Source organism: Scardinius erythrophthalmus, assembly GCF_964197995.2.
Source record: "Scardinius erythrophthalmus genome assembly, chromosome: 17".
Lineage (NCBI taxonomy): Eukaryota > Metazoa > Chordata > Actinopteri > Cypriniformes > Leuciscidae > Scardinius > Scardinius erythrophthalmus.
The window spans coordinates 33,862,429-33,880,101 of NC_138237.1; the positions used below are offsets into that span (position 1 = coordinate 33,862,429).

Consider the following 17,673-nt stretch of genomic DNA (forward strand, 5'->3'; position numbering starts at 1 on the left):
GTGGACTACGGGACAATGGGAACCAACGGTTTGGAGGTCCAAATTGCAGTTTCAATGCAGCTTCAAAGAGCTCTACACGATCCCAGCCGAGGAAAAAAGGTCTTATCTAGCCAAACCATCGGTCATTTTCTTAAAAAAAATAAACATTTATATACTTTTTAACCACAAATTCTCGTCTTGCACTAGCACAGCGATTCACCACGCATTACGTAATCACATTTAAAGGCCACGTGTGTTCCGGTTCAAAAAGGTAGGCTAGGGCGAAAAACTGAAAATCGTCCGACATCTTTGTTTTACCTTTTATTTTATTTATTTTTTTATTTTTTGTAAAGGGCGTTTGACTTAGTCTTTGCACATTTGCTTTGTAAACATTAGGTCGGTACTTCTGCCTATGTCACGCGTGACCTTTCAACGTGATTACGTAATGTGTGGCACATCACAGCTAGAGCAAGACGAGTATTTGTGGTTAAAAAGTATATAAATGTTTATTTTTTTTAGAAAATGATCGATGGTTTGGCTAGATAAGACTCTTATTCCTCGGCTGGGATCGAGCTCTTTGAAGCTGCACTGAAACTGCAATTTGGACCTTCAAACCGTTGGACCCCACTGAAGTCCACTATATATAGAGAACAATCCTGGAATGTTTTCCTCAAAACCCTTGAAAGAAAAGACATGAACATCTTGGATGATGTGGGGGTAATTAAATTATCAGGAAATTTTTATTCTGAAGTGAACTAATCCTTTAATGCAGTATGTGCAATAAGCAGAGGTGGGAGCAAGTCTCAAGTAATTCTCAAGTCACAGTGCAGACAAACCAAGCGAGTCAAGTCGAGTCCTGCAAAGAGTCAAGTCAAGTCATGTCACAGTACCAAACAAGAAACAAGCAGCCTAGAGATTATATTGGCCATGACGTGCTTCCTTAATTTTACATTTATACCCTAATGTTAATAATCATTTATTATAATACATATTTATAATTAGAAATGTATCAAGTCCTGTGACTCGAGTCCCCCACCTCTAGCAATAAGTTTGTAGGCCAAACATTTGCAATGTGCTGACCACATGGTTCCATACGTGCATGAAGCGTTTCTGGCCTAGCATGTTTTTCTCTCTTGTACACGCAATAATACCGTCAGTGCCAATAATGTCTCTTGTTTGTGTTTGCTGATTGCAAGAGATGCCCGCTTACCTCCTGCATGGTGTCCAAGAGCTTGGTGAGCTGGTAGAACCTCTGCCAGTTCTGGCTGGAGTTCTCCTCTCGTTTAACAATGGCTTTTCCCAGCTCCTTGATGTACGACATGCGGATTTCATCAAACACAGCTTGGCTTTTAAGGCCATCCTTTGGTACTGTGAAAACAGATGAGGTCAGGATTAGACGTTAACATTACATTATTGCCTTTTAATCAGGAAAATATTCCAAGGAGTAGCAAAGTCTGTAAGTCATTATGTCATTAAAGAATCAGAATTAAACAAATGCCAGTACTAAGAGTGCATTCACACTCAGGAAAGCTCATTTCACACAGATAGGAACATATTAACCATGTCAGAATTGCCCTCCTGACTTAAAATCTGCACATCAATCTTCACGCTATATGTATATACAGTACACCTTTCTGCTGAGACACACCATAAAAAGAGACTACACCATGTGTGAGGGTTCCTCTTGCAACGGCCCTACCGGTTCAAATACAACTCAAAGGAAAGTATGCAAAGCTGAGTCCCTGAGGCGTTCAGATCAATGGCGTATCAGCCAGGGATTTGAGGCCTAGGGATGCTGGATTCCAGCCCAGGCAAACACAAACGAACCTATGCAAAAAGCAGAAGACGTTGATAGTCTTGGTGGAATTACATCCTGATCTCTAATAAGATAAGACAGCAGGACTTCAACATAGAGAGATCTGAGGCTCATCGGAAAGTACGACATCAGGATATTTACTGAATTTTAGGTAGTATATAAACTATTGCCAACTATGGTGAAAATGGTACTGAAAGTAAAACAGAATGCAAGCATGCCAAGTATTCCTTCTACATTGTTCTCATATATCCTTACTATGTGCATGTTCAATTCAGCAATTGGTGTCCAGTTATCGTCTGGGTTATTTTGCTAAATCTACCTGATTTTTCATATCAACGAAAAAATATAGCGGGATAACCTGGCTTCTCTCGAGACTCCCCTACTAGTTCACTGTTGACGTGATTGGTTACAAGATAGTATGTGACGTAAGAAACACGGGCGATTTCAAACCTGGTTTTTGAGACTGTCTTTAGTTCTCTGCAGTTTTAAAGAAAAAATACTCAGCAATGTTGTTTGACTTTATGAATTTGCACATGGGTTTGTCTTAAAGCATATTAAAAACACCACATAGACATATAAACAACATTAAAAACTTGATTTTCACCACAATACTCACCGTTTCAAAGGTATATCCACAAGACATGAACAATATGTCTGTTAATAGGACCTCACAAACCTCTCCTGTGTAAAGTTATATAAAATTGTACAACTTTGTTTGCAGAATGAACTGCCATAAACCCTAAAACGACTGTAAATACGACGGTTTAAGGGGGTCATGAAGTGTATTTTTTATTTTGTTTCCTGAGGACACGTTGTTAGTAGGATTTTTACATCAAAAACTGTCAATTTAGAAACAAAAATAAAATGTTGTACCCTGATTTTAGCCCTTTGATTTGAGCAACATTGTTCCAAATGAAATAAGTATTACATGTGAAGCTCTTTTGAAAACTTGACTAGTTTTTACTATTACAGCTGCCGAGATTAACTAATCATGGAAAGTCTTGATTACAGAATTATATTTAAATAAATATACTCTAAGTAAAAGCTTGCAGCACTAGGCATTTTAGCCAATCACAGTCATGTCTGTTAAGCACACAACCGAGCTCACTAGTACTACTTGACTTTACTTAACTTTCACAAATGCTTTAATCATAAAACTAACACAATGCAAGCACGATGTAAATATCAGATATTCATTTATCAGTGTAGACAGTGTAATTGATCATAACCGGAGTTTTGGAAAGAGAGCCTTACTTTTTCCCAAAGAATCCTCAGGTATAACTCAACCTCACGGTGAAAGCCCTGCATATAGCAACTCGTTATTTATTGTTTGTTGCATATTTGTTTGTTTTTAGTTGTCTATAGACCTAATAAAGTTACTATTTTTGAAATGTTCAAAATTTTTGAAACATTTTATTTTATATTATAATAATATTATTTTTTAAATAATATATATCTTTTTTTTTTTATGTGGCTCTTTTGGAAAAAAAGCATAAACCAAAAAAAAAAAAATGTCTCTTTGGTCAAAAAAGGTTCCCAACCCCCGGTGTAGGCAGTCTTGTGCTGATGCATTCGTTTCTATTACATGATAAAAAAAAAAAAGTAGAAACCGAGTCATTGTGGCAGCTTGGTTTCAATAAAAACTAACAAGGAAGTTTTAAATTCTGAAACTTGTATAGTACAATGACCTCTTAGATGTGAAAAGATCAGGGAAAATTTGATTTCTCAACTCATGATAAATGAAAATGAGGAACCAGTCGAAAATGTATTCTTGTAGTAATCAACATTATGTCACAAATGCTGTCACTTATGCTTGTCTTGAACTCAGAATATTCATTTATAATTTTGTATCGAAAATGTTTCAACATTTGGCTGTCCAGTAAAATAATAAGTCAACAAAGGCTGTTAAAAGTGCACTTACCCTCAATTTATTCACAACGATCTGTAATGTAATTAAGTGTTCTTTTTATAACTAAAATGTATGGACATAACACTTAATTTAACAATGTAATGATGTTCAATTATTTGTTTATTATTATTATTATTAATATTATTATTAATTAACAGTTTATCAAGTCAAAGAAATCGCATTATATCCAGTTTGTGTTATTATGCACTATATAGTAAGCAATTATATACATATTTTAAATGAATATCATCTGTGTGTACTTGGTTTAACTATTAACTGATAGTTGATAGAGACCTGATTTCAATGGAGGAGATCGGGTCATTTGTCACATAAAACAAAATGGAAAGTCGAGAGCATTGCATTGTGGGACGCAGTATTCCATGCAGTAACACACTGAACACTGCACTGGGAAGGAGAGGTCCAACTCTGCTAGATGAAATATATCTCTGTGGTACATATGATACATATGTCATTTTCATTGACTAGCTCCATCCACATATTTTTATGTGCATTTTGGGATATCACATAAAAAATAAAAATAAAAACCTCTGAATGGAAACACAAAAATGTGCATAAAAAACGTATGCGCAAAATTGAGTCGCATAAACTTTTTACCTGATAAGACAATATCCGATGAACTGCGACGGAAACACATTTACCGAATAAATTTCGTGATGCACATCAAAAAAGACACGTGACATTGCAATGGGACGCATAACTGTCTTACAAGACTGCATTCCCAAACACCAGGCTTCTACCTCAGAAAGCAAAATAACTTTATTGCGCTTCGTCATTTATTACGAAATGATTACATACAGTAGCTTCTCCTACTGCAGCAACTTCCATTTTTCTTAGTAATATTTAGTGCCAGTTTATCAGGAAGTGACGATTTTGTTCTCTTCGGCTCACTGGATGGAAACATGCATTATTTGCAAATGTTTTATGCAAAATTCTGATTTTGCCCACAAGTTAAATTTGCAACTTTGGATGGAAACAAAGCTAATGTAGAAATGGTTAAATAAAACCAGATAAATTACTTCATGAATAAAAGCCATTTCGTTAAGAAACAATACAAGTGCATCCTGATGTTTGCATTTTCTAACATTCCGGGATTATAAGAAAATATATATTTTTTTTATATTTTATAAAAAAGTATTTTTATAGACAACCTGTTGAAACTCAATTACTAGAGTTTATCCAAGGTATTACATTAACAAGCATATGCACCAATAAATAATATACTGGTTACACTTTTACATTTTAAGGTGATGTCGTAACAGTGTAATTATACAAATAAGTACTTACTCTATAGGTTAGGTTAGGGTTTGGTTTAGGGTTAGCTGTTTGCTATTATGCATAATTTACTGTTATTACTATAGTACTGTATGTACAAGTAAGATGTGTAACAAAGACACTGTAAAATAGTGTCACCAAATAACCAATAAACTATGGAAAATCCACAAAGGACAGTAATACATTGGCCTCCAAATCTATTTGGACACTGAAGTCACATGAAAGCATTAATTCACCTCACACAGGCATCCTAGGAAAGTATCCACAGGTGTATTCCTTCACATTAATTATGAACATGTTCCACTGTTGTCTGATAAAGTGTCCAAATACATAAATTATGCATTGTGTTATAATTTGAAACCACAAAATTGTGAAATATGTGCTTTCTTTCAAATAAATACTTGACATTCATGCATTTTTCAGTATGACTTTTTGAGGTCACTGTAAGTGTGATATACTTGTGAATTGTGATGACTGCTGGTACAGTACCTGTGCTGAGGAGGAGAAGCACCTTCATGCAGAGATACTCGTCGTAGGACACCTGCAGCCGGACCAGCTCACTGGCAATCTTCAGCATCTGGTTACACTGGTCACCCATGTAGGGCAGTTTCATCCTCTCACTTTAACACACACACACACACACACACACATATTTATATTCTACATGCATTTCACAGCACCAAAGAGAGAGAGAAAGAGAGAGAAAGAGAAAGCCAAATATCATGGCAGACAAAAGAAACGGTTCAATCATGACAACTTGAAATGGTTTTAGCATGATAATGAATAATACAATGTTAATGTATTTGGTCTTGGCGAACTAGACCTTCTCCACTGCTGCACAAGTATGAACTTGCTTCTGCTAATAGATACACAGACACACTGTTGTGAACATGTAAGATATGCTGCTGCTGCATAAATAGACAAATAAATCCCGTAGCAGATCTAGGCAGGTGGAGCTGGGGGAGGTGAAGGGTTTTACCCTACAGCAAACACTGACCCAGACTATTCAAATGTCGGGCAAGCAATCTCATTGGCTGCAGGATCAGCTGAGACAGCCATGCGGTAATGATGTGACTGCTTGCAGATTTCATGTAAAGGACAAACAGCCTGCGCCATCTAGAGTTTTATGACTGAACTAGATACTTATTCTAACATCCGATCATTTTCTCTTTGACATGGACATAAAGCAGCATGCCTGTGAAAATATTACAGGTTTAATTGGATTTATTGACGATAGGATTATATATTGACAGAAAAGAATATGCGATATAATGTGCAATTCCCAAACTGACAAATGCAACATGTAGGATTTGCATTTCCTAGTCAAATGTTTCAATACCCAGAAGCTTCCATGCAATACATATGACTGAATAATATAAATAAAACATCTTGTGTAATTCATGAAATGCATTCTTTACTTTGTTTTGTATTTTTATGACATTTACGAAAGCAACACATTTGGAATAGACGATATTCCACTGAAAATGCATTTTTTTTTTTTACATTATAAAGTTGAACAATTTTTTTTTAATATATTATTCACTTTTAAAAGTTTGTGTACATGTTATTTTAGTAATGCAAATTGTATTATACATGCAATAAAGCTCCTAGGCTGCCACAAAGAAGTAGTTGACGATTTGCTAACTTTTGCGAAATTCAATGGATTGAATCTTCACACACCATGTTCCATGTCCTATTAAATTTACATTTTCGTCCTTCTAGGACCAGAGGTAACATCTCAAAAGTCAGCGCACAGCCCTGCTTTGCTCATTATTCAGATATCAAAAGAATAACCCAAAAGAAACACTTACATTGAAATATATTACATATAAAACTTACAAGACAGGTCTAGGGTTTTTCATCATTAAACAAAAGTTTTAAAGTCCGTTTAAAAAGACAAAAAAAGAAAACGTCTGATAGATAATCGATAGAGAAAGATAACTGACTTATGGTGCCAGTGTAAGTCTGGAAGTTTGAAAATGGTGTTGAAAACCACATAACCTGTCATGGTAACACAATCTGTGTTGAAAACCAATCATTTAAAGCCAAAACATTCCCATTGTGGGTAGTAAAGGTGGGCTCACTCATTGATGACGAGGTCTGGAGCGAAACACAGCATGCCTCCATCACACTGCTGGTAGGATCTCCAGCCCAAGCCGAAGGACATGAGGAAGAGCCAGGAGCACTGCAACAGCGTCATCTGGTCATCCAAGTGCAGGTTTCTGAAGCCTGAATATGACAGGGACGTTAACTCTATAGGAAGTATCACTGATAGATCAGTGGGAAGTATACAGTACACTCTTAAAAACACCATAGCCAACTCAAGAGTCCTACACAAGCAAAACAGTTTTCATGACATAAAGTACATTCTTTGCTGACTGAGCCTGGTTTATCCCAAGGTTTTTTTTTTTTTCTCCATTCTGTCTCCTGATGGAGTTTTGGTTCATTGCCACTGTTGCCTTGGCTTTTGGCTTGCTTAATTGGGGACATTTAATATTCAACAATATTATTGATCTGCCTTACTTAAGGTGGACGATGACGCAATTTTCTTCTAGAAACAAACTTTGTTGTATTATTTCCCTGTTATCACTGTGAAGCTGCTTTGATACAATCTGTATTGTAAAAAGCGCTATATAAATAAAGATGACATGACTTGACTTGAACCAAAAAGCTGCAAAGAATCATCGAAGGGCCTTGTTTCAAAATGTAAAATGGTTTGAATTACACTTTGTTTTTGAGACTCAGCCTGTACAATATTATACGATCGCTCTTGCTTCAGATCTCTCTGACGCAACTTCACAATGACATCTGTTTGTTCTGATTTTGACATGATTTCGATGTCACTAAAATCAAAACCAAATCTTCTTTCCTGACATCAAAACCCTCCAAAGACATTGGGCTTTATTCATGAAACTGGAGCAGAACAAATTTGTGTAAATTGTTCATGAAACCATTGTTACATAAAATGTCAGATTCAATTGAATGAAATAATCATTATGGCCAGATAAACACATCACACAAGGAAACTAGAGAAATCTTTATCTTTGAACTTCCACATGTGTGTCATGTTTTCAAGTCGTGGGCTAATGGATAGAGACTGGAAACTCGAAGGTTGCGGGTTTGATTCTCGATACTGGCAGGAAATGATGAGGTGTTCTTGAGCAAGGCATCAAACCCCCAATCGCTCCCCGGGCGCCACAGTGAATGGCTGCCCACTGCCCACGGTTTGCGGTATATGTGTGTGTGTGTGTGTTCACTACTCACTACTCCTAATGTGTGTGAACTAACTTTGATGAGTTAAATGCAGAGGACAAATTCTGAGTATGGGTTACCATACTTGACCTTCACATCATGTCACTTAAAAAATAATGACTTGTGTTGTCAGAATGCTAAAATGGCTACAGTATAATGTTTTCTTCTATATGTTTCTTTAAAGGGAATGTACAGCTCGAAATGAGTTTGCTCAATCATGTGGTTCTTTTGTAATCCTCTTCCACAAGCATTTTTGCCCAGTAAGCCCATGACACACTGCCAGAGCAGAGAATATCATGTGCTTCTTTTCTCACGCTTTTGGTTGGTGATGAGTTTTTAGTAGTCCATTAATTTGAAAATAAAGTTAAAGTAAAATAGTGCTGTCAAATCGATTAATCGCATCTAACATAATAGTTTGTATAATAAAATATATGTGACATAAATATAATAATATATATACACAGTCGTGCTTAATCATACCCCTGGTAAATATGATCAAAAATGGCTGTAAAAAATAAATCTGCATTGTTTATCCTTTTGATCTTTCATAAAAAAAAATGACAAAATCCTAACCTTTCATTTAAGTAAAAGAATTGAAAGTGGGGGGGAAATCACATTATAAAATAAATGTTTTTCTCCAAAACACGTCGGCCACAATTATTCATACCCTTTTATTAAATACCTTTTTGCAATCTCGTTTTGCCAAGATAACAGCTCTGAGTCTTCTTCTATAATGCCTGATGAGTTTGAGGAACACCTGACAAGAGATCAGAGACCATTCCTCCATACAGAATCTCTCCAGATCCTTCAGATTCACAAGTTCATGTTTGTGCTTCTTCTCTTCAGTTCAGCCCACTCATCAGGTCAGGGAACTGGGACGGTCATGGCAGAAGCTTCTTTTTGTGCTCCCTAACACATTTTTGTGTTGATTTAGATGTTTGTTTTGGACCGTTGTCCTGATGGAAGATCCTACCACGGCCCATTATAAGATTTCTAGCAGAGGGTGTAAGGTTTTGATTGTTTATCATTTGATATTTGATAGAATCCACGATCCCATGTATCTGAATAAGAAGTCCAGGACCTCCAGCAGAAAAATAGGCCCACAACATTAAAGATCCAATGGTATATTAAATTGTACACATGGGGTACTTTTTATCCCTGTGTTCACCAAACCCATCTAGCGTGTTTGCTGCCAAAAAGCTCTGTTTTTAGTTTCATCTGAGCACAGAACCCTGTGCCGTTTGAAGATCCAGTGTTGTCTGACAACTGAATATGCTGGAGTTTGTTTTTGGATGAGTGAGGAGCATTTTTCTTGAAACCCTCCCAAACAACATGTGGGGATGTAGGGGTTGTTTGATTTTTTTTTAATAGGCTTTCTGACCCCAAGACTCAACTAATCTCTGCAATTCTCCATCTGTGATCCTTGGAGGGTCTTTGGCCACTCAAACTGTGAATTAAGACAATATAGACACACGTCCTCCTCCTGGCAGATTCGTAACATCTTTAGTTGATTATAACTTCTTAATTATTGCCCTGATGGTCAAAATGGGGATTTTCAAATCTTTAGCTATTTTCTTACAGCCACTCTCTGTTTTGTGATGCTCAACAATCTTTTGCTGCACATCAGAACTATATTCTTTGGTTTTACTCATTGTGATGGATGATTAAGGGGATTTGGCCTTTGTGTTTCCTCATATTTAAACTCCTGTGAAACAAGAAGTCATAGCTGGACAGTTTCATGTTCCTAGTCACCCTGGTGTGCTAAAAAAAGGTAAATATTAACGGGAATATGAATAATTGGGTATGAATAATTGTGGCCAACGTGTTTTGGAGAAAAACATTTATTTCATAATGTGATTTCCCCCCACTTTCAATTCTTTTACTTCAATGAAAGGTTAGATTTTTGCCATTTTTTTTAATGAAAGATCAAAAGGATAAACGATGCAGATTTGTTTTTTTACAGCCATTTTTGATCATATTTACCAGGGGTAAGATTAATTCTGAGCATATATATATATATATATATATATATATATATATATATATATATAAACACTTACATTTATGTTAGATGCGATTAATTGCGATTAATCGATTTGACAGCACTAGTTCTGACATGATATAAGGTATGGATAATTCCGAGGGCTCACCAGGAAGGGCTTTGGCCCACTTGACTGCAGAGACGACTTGGCGGCCGCCCAAGCGGTTAAGTGTCGTCATGAGGCGGGTGGAGGTGTCCGGGATGGTGCTGTCGTAGCCCGAGTAAATGATCTCCGGCTCAATGGCTTTGAGCAGGGACAGCATGGTGGGCACCAGCTGGGGCATGGCCTTGGGCACCAGCGAGCACATGTGCTCTTCGGGCAGAGTGGGCGCCTGCTCACTTGAGGACGAATGTCCCCGCAACCGCATTAGTTTCTTGTTTTTTCGAGCTGAAATAAAAGAGAGAAATGTGAATATTAATGACTCAATGAAGACATTGATATTTCATTTGAATGTTTAATATGGCTAGGCATTGACACAAATTTCATGATTCGATTCGATTTCAAATTTCCTCAAAGAAAAAAAAAAAAGTCTGTCGCGCCACATTAAAGAGCGCCAAAAAGAGACTTCGTTTTATACCAAAAGTACCATAGCACAAAGCTTATTGCGATTTATTTGATTGGAAGCGATACGAAGCTTTGTTCATTCATCAACTGAAAACAACACAGACTGAAACATCGATTCTTGGGATTTAAGTGCAGACACTTACATGACTAAATAGACTTTTATCTTTTATCTTGATAAAGCCTTTGGGAAATTCACTCTCATATCTTCTGTTGCTGTTCAGTTTTTGTAAATGATTCAGTGACAAGGATCTCAAAGATGAATAACAAAGAAATCTAGTTTAAACCTTAGTGTTCATTTCAGGTTTCAGCATTTACTAAAACATTATTAAAATCAAAAGTTGTATCCAATAACATAATGTATATACTACGGGGCTGTTGAATGCTTGAATCTGATTGGTTGACGAACGTTCTAAGGTGTGCAATTATTTTCAGGGAAACGCACGGCTAAAATTTCAAAGGTGTTTACAGCTGACAGCAAAAAAACAAACAAAAAAAACAGACCAAATAAATAAATATAGTAAACAATAGGATAAAAATGTCAAATTATGTCCAGGTTTTTTTTTTTTGCCACAAAATCACATTTTAGTTTGTAAGGAAAGCATACTTCTCTTTTTCCCGCTCTCTCTCCCACTCAAACACACACACATACAGTACGCACACACTCGCACAGAAAGGTGTTGACAGAGCTGCTCTGACGATTTTAGCAGTTTTAGCAGTAAAATAGTTTAACAACTTAAAAGCTACATGATATTTCTCATTGGCAAGGTAATACCGGTGCTGTTCTTGGAGCAGATGAAGGTACAGTTTCGCTTTTAATATGACACCGTTGAAAGACACACAGACTCTGGTAATTCACATACACTTAATCTCTTTTTCTCTCCCTATAACTGTATTAATAACTGCAATAGACTGCTATCAGTGGCTGAAGTGTCGAAATCTCTGAAAAGCCAGTAAACTCTTCTCTGTTGCTTTGTTCAAAAAGGCAACTATCTGAGGAATCATTTGTTGTTAAAAAAAGGTGGTAATGAGGTAATGTCAAACAATGTTCAATGTTTGTTGAATATCAGCGTTGTCTACTTTTGCAGCATTATTGTTTTCAATTAGTCAGAACAAAAGAGGAAGACAGTTACCTGCACAAAAGATGTCATTTTCAGATATTCTTTTCACGTTAAGCCTTTTCTTTTAGGAGGGAATGGATTTTGACGTTGCTAATGAAATTCGTTCTGATAAAATGACTGACTGAAACCACAGGTAAATAAAGAAATAAAAATGAGAATAACAATGATAAAAACCTCTGCACAAACTGTCCTTTGGACATATTGGACCAAACAAATATTATAATAATTCGATTTAAACTTCATTACAGAAAATGTGTATTCAAGTTAATTGTATGGATTGTTTTGTATTTTTATTTAAATAGACCTGAACAACCAAGAGCAGAAGCCCTCTTCAAAGCTAATTAAAATGAACAAATCCAGATTCGAATGTTCTATATTAAAGACAATGTTCTCAAGTGACAATGACAACAGAGTAAGAATTAGCATGTGCTTTTTAGTCATTTATTGTGAATTCTGAGATCCTATATGAGGGAATATTCCAGTGAATCTTTCACATTTTAGCACAGACTATATGAATGGAGCTTAATACGGAGACACGAACACCTTTGTGTTTTGGTGTGCGAACGCCTCTTAAAGATTTTCTCTCATAAAATCGCTGTTGTTGATTGTGAGCTTACCATCAAGCACAATGTCATTTTGTCCCACTTTCTAAATGTTCTGCCATAAATGTTTCTATGGCAACTAAAAGCCTCTCTGGTACAACCCCAGATTTAGTTAGCAGCTACTGCATCAAGGCCTTTTTTTCTCCTGTTTGGTGCTTCACGCAAATAAATCATCCATAATTTTAAAGGCTTGCACAGAGATGGATGAATCCTGTCCAATATCTGTGAAGTACATCAGCACGCTGTCAATGAGGCACTGCTGCCTTCTTAAAGCTTTCTGGACATTTCAGAACTTCCTTCATCTATTGCACAAGAAAGAAAAATCTGCACAAACAGTCTTTGGTCTCACCGTGTTTTCACCACCCACTTGCACTGGAAAAAATGCGTATACGTCTAAAAGAAATACTGGAACTGGATTATTTGATGACATTTTATTCAGTTGACATTTCTCGATCACTGAGGCGAAAAGTGTACCATATTAAAATTGAGTTTTTCCCTTCAAAGCAGTTCAATCAAAATCTATAATTTTTGGGAAACTCCTCACAAATGTCACTCCTAGTTACTTGCTGCTTTGCGCTCCTGTGCTGTGGCATATAAAAGGTCATATAAATCACTCAAGTGAGCCACATGACAACCGCTCATCAATCCATCAGAGCGTCCTCACCTTCCAGATTCATGCCGGCCTGAAGACACTTGCGGAAGCGGCATGCCGGGCAGTTTTTCCTCCTTATCTTGTCGATAATGCAATCATTTCTTCCCGCGCAGAGATAGTTGTGCTGCCCTGGAAAAAAAAAAAGATTTACAATTACAATGAGCGCCTCTGATGTTTGGGGTTATAGCGTCACCCCCCCCATCTTGAAATTCATCTATTTCATCAATTGAAAAGTGACAAACTGATTAAGTGTCTTAAAAATAAAGGTAAAAGTAAAACTAACTGAAGGAGCTTTCGCACCGGAGGAACCTTTTCATAGTTTCTAGAACTATTGGCGGTTTTCGGGCGTGTTCGCACCGCAGGAACTGTGAACGATTTTAGTTCTAGGAACTCCTTTTGGATGAACTAATTTAAGTAGGAGCTAAATTAGTTCCTCCAAAAGGACCTAGAACTAAAATTGTTCACAGTTCCTGCGTCTAAACCAGCACTATACGACAATTCACCATGACGTCACAACAATAACAGATGTTCTTCCCGGTGGCAAAAGCCGAAGCATTCCTATGGCAACGCTAGTAAATTGCTTGGAAGGGAGACCCACCATCGGCAGTAGCCTAATCTACATGTCAACAGGTAAGTTGATTCAAAAACAGACGCGGTGGAAATTCAGACATAGTTCAGGATATAGCCTAACCTTGGCCATAGTAGATGTAGCGCTAGTCTACTACCATACTTTTTAAATGAGCCTCAGCCTACCATTGAGTAGTTATTTTAGTGACTGTTGCTGTTTGACTTACAATATGTTAGGCTATGGTAGATGGTCTATTTCCCCGTTATCTAACTAAAAAAGGCTATGATCGTTTTCTGTTGCTCGGATCAGATGGCACAGATGTGAGCTTTTGACGGTGAAATGGATAGCGCGCTGTAGCCTAGCGCAACTCAGCTAGGCATTCCCTCAAACTAAACTCGCGGTGATGGTGAAACCAATGTGGTACACACATCGATCCTCCATCAGCAGTAGCCTACAACTATGTTTTGCTTTTCCAATTTCTTCCATTGACATTTGATCAATAGCCTATATGACACTAGAAGTTCTGTCTCTTCCTTGTATAATACTAATACTTCAGGCAGTGACTGGCAATGAGTCTGATCTTCAAAAGAGACCTTAAGTTTACTAATATTAGTCTCGAATTTCCCCAGCTGAAGATAATTATGCTCTGCTATGATTTTGTAGATGGACAGTTTTGAGAATACACAGAGCAGAGGTGAAGAGCAAGCAGGGTTGGCAGCAGAAAGGTAATCGTTGGATGAATCATATAATTTAGGGGATCATTAAGATTCCCTCTTAGCAGTTTTAATATTGGTTGTTTGCACAGTCTTGCTATATTCTCTGTAGCACTACTTTTGACGACGTCCATTCGCTTGAACCTCCTTCCTTTTTCTGAAGGAAATCGATAAAACCCTACAACCTTTTGCTGTATATCTGGCGGCACAACCCCAAACACAACACGTTTTCGTCATCGTTTCAACTTTGATCAACAACAATGTTTTTAACTATGTACTTGTTTACAGTAGCCGGCTTGATCTCATCAGTTGGTCAGTAGAAGCTGCTCGCGTTCTGCCACTCGGAAGTATCTTGGTGCCTATTGTTAACAAACATTCTGAAATGCCGTATAGACCTTATGCGCCAGAGAAACGAGGGCGCCGCCATCTTTAGAATATTGTATTTGGACTTCCGTTTTTGCGGTCACTCTGTATATGTCTATGGCATTGCTGTCTAGGAGTAATTAGCTTTTGAAGTGGATTTACTTAATGTAAAGTTAACGAAAGTTATCATGAGGATTGTAATATTTAAAGCAGATGTCTTAACAAATGCCAGTAGACCGGGAAGATTTTAAAACGAGCCGTTCATTCATAAATATGCAAGATTGCTGTGAAAATACAGACCGGAAGTCAAAAGACAATGAGCGGAGCGCTGAAAAGGGGCGGGGCTACATAAGGTATATAGGAACTATCCGTGGTGTTAGTGTACGCTGATTGGCCAAACGCAAGCGAAACACCGGCACCAGTCATTTTTTAAAAAAAGGCTGTGTAAACATACAGATTATAGCCTACTGTATATATTTACTCCAGAAACTAGCTCTACGAACATGGAAAACATATTCATATAGTGATAACTATAACATATAGTGATAGATGGTCCTCTTAACCTTTTCCTATGAAGAAAACCCAACGCAACTTTAAGGGGAGCAAGCAAAACATTAAAAGATTATATTTCTGCTTAGTTAGCAACACTAGACATCAACCACACGGCATATGTTAATACCTTTTCATATACTGTCTTTCTATGTATAACCGTTCTATCTATTAACGTATTAGACAGATCATAAATTAATGAACACGGAGAATGCGAGCACTGTGAGCTCAGGCTGGCGTTCTCAGCGCCATCAAAATAAAGGTCCGCCGTGCTATAAAAATAAAAGTCACAACAACAAGCATGGTTTACGTCACTTCAGAGTTCCTACTGACGGTGCGAATGCAACCAGGAAAACGTTCTTAGAGGAACCATTAGTTCTCGGGGAACCATCCTAGTGGCTATTTCCTAGAACTAAGTTCCTAGAACTATCCGGTGCGAAAGACCCTCATAGATACGGTTAAATGCAGTGCTGACATTGACAATCAAATATGAGTATGTAACACTGTGAATAAAAATGAAATGATAAAGATATTCTGCATAACATTTCCATTTGTGTTTCATGAAAATAATAAAAAAATAATACAATTCTTCTTAAAGAAATAATACAGGTTTGGATGACCAGAAGGTGTCGATGAAATAATAAAAGTGTTATGACACAATGTTTAGTTTTGGTTGAAGCATCCCTGTAAAAAGCCATTCCAGCACATGCCGTACACATTATGAGAACATAACGGTCGCATCTTTATTCATTTCTACAAACTTCTGAAAGCTTTAAGTCAGACACGCTTGGAATTATTACAGACTTGTAAGCCAAAACAGATGAATAATCAAACGCCACCTCTACCAATCTACTGCCAAGCACTCAGCCAAAGACCTTTGAGGATCCCTCCATTTGGTGTGGAGAACATGCCATCCAACAGTCTGTAGAGACCCAACTTACAGAACTGTTCATTTTGAAGCATTTCAAAGCATCCAATTGCCAAGTATATGCTGCAGTTTAAAAACAGATTATTTGTCTCTTTGTTCTATTTCTCTGTAACTATAACATTGCAGAGAGGTTGTTGTGTGACAATCTAATAAGAAGCTATACAGAATGTTCTCCAATTGTTATTTTTTACATTATATTTAATAATGTATAGTGTTCTGCTGTTTATTTACTGTCTATTTGTATGCATGCACTATATGATGTTATATATGTTACCGGCAAAGTGTGAAATCCCGGTATTGTATAGAATGCCTAGGCAATGTATAGAATGCCTGATGGCTTTTGGCAAAAATACATTACCTTACTCTATACATTACCTAGGCATTCTATAGAATGCCGGATTACACACTTTGCCGGTAACATATGTATTATGTTTGACACTGTGTTTGTGTACAACGACCAAAACATTTAGAGAACCATGCATGGAACTGCATTCAAGTAGTGACAATTGTATTTCCATTGCATCTGCATTGAAAAGATTGAGAAAACAAATCTATTTATTATAAAACACATCTATATTGAGATAATATATCTTCAATTAAGCATATTTTTCAACTTCTTCCCTCCTGGATTCACTTCATGTCCAGTGTGCCCACAAACTCTGCATTAGAATAGTCTCAACTCCTTCCTGTCTGATGCTGCTTTGACAATGGCCAGTAACTAGATTACACCTTAATTAACCTGACTATATTATACTTTACATCCATCGCCAACATAGCTTTTCCCCTGATAAATACAGATTGGAAATACATTACTGTCTGCCTTCCAACTAAATAGATTTTCCTGGGGTTGAAGCAAAGTCAAAGAAAAGTGATCAAAAGACAATTTAGCTTTATCCTCATTTCCCAGAACACTGCTTGACACTCCACGTCCTCTTTTCATTAACTGTTCAAATAAAACAATAATGTCTCAAACATGTTTAGCAGGCTTGAAGCACTCTGACTCAAATGTCTTCCCATTAGTCATAGTAAAGACACATCAACAAAACCGATCAATGCAAATGCACTCACACAGCAACTCAGAGGCACTAACTGTGATGCAGGCAAAATCAAGTCAAGTGCAAACTATGATGATTATCAGAATGCAAACTAGTGACTAATAACTATTGCGGTTAACATGTCTGTGAGCAGGGTCAGAAATCAACTTGGGGTTGAATAACAAAATGTCCTAAATAAATATTTACTGTATCAGAGGCAAGTGCTGTTCTAGCTAATATAAAGTGTTTTTTTAAAACCTTTTAAAAATCCAAACAAAGAAAACACTCATA

At 37.0% G+C, this 17,673-nt stretch overlaps 1 protein-coding gene across 1 annotated transcript in view; it reads right to left on the reverse strand.

Annotated features, from left to right (window-relative positions):
• LOC308705923 (glucocorticoid receptor-like) overlaps positions 1–17,673 on the reverse strand; it is a 73,709-nt gene that overhangs the window by 1,916 nt on the left and 54,120 nt on the right. Inside the window, exons 5-9 of the mRNA XM_081391233.1 lie at positions 13,240–13,356; positions 10,400–10,678; positions 7,082–7,226; positions 5,487–5,617; positions 1,190–1,347 (exon numbers count right to left, since the gene is read on the reverse strand). Coding sequence (XP_081247359.1) covers positions 1,190–1,347; positions 5,487–5,617; positions 7,082–7,226; positions 10,400–10,678; positions 13,240–13,356 — 830 coding nt within the window. The remainder of the gene's footprint in view (positions 1–1,189; positions 1,348–5,486; positions 5,618–7,081; positions 7,227–10,399; positions 10,679–13,239; positions 13,357–17,673) is intronic.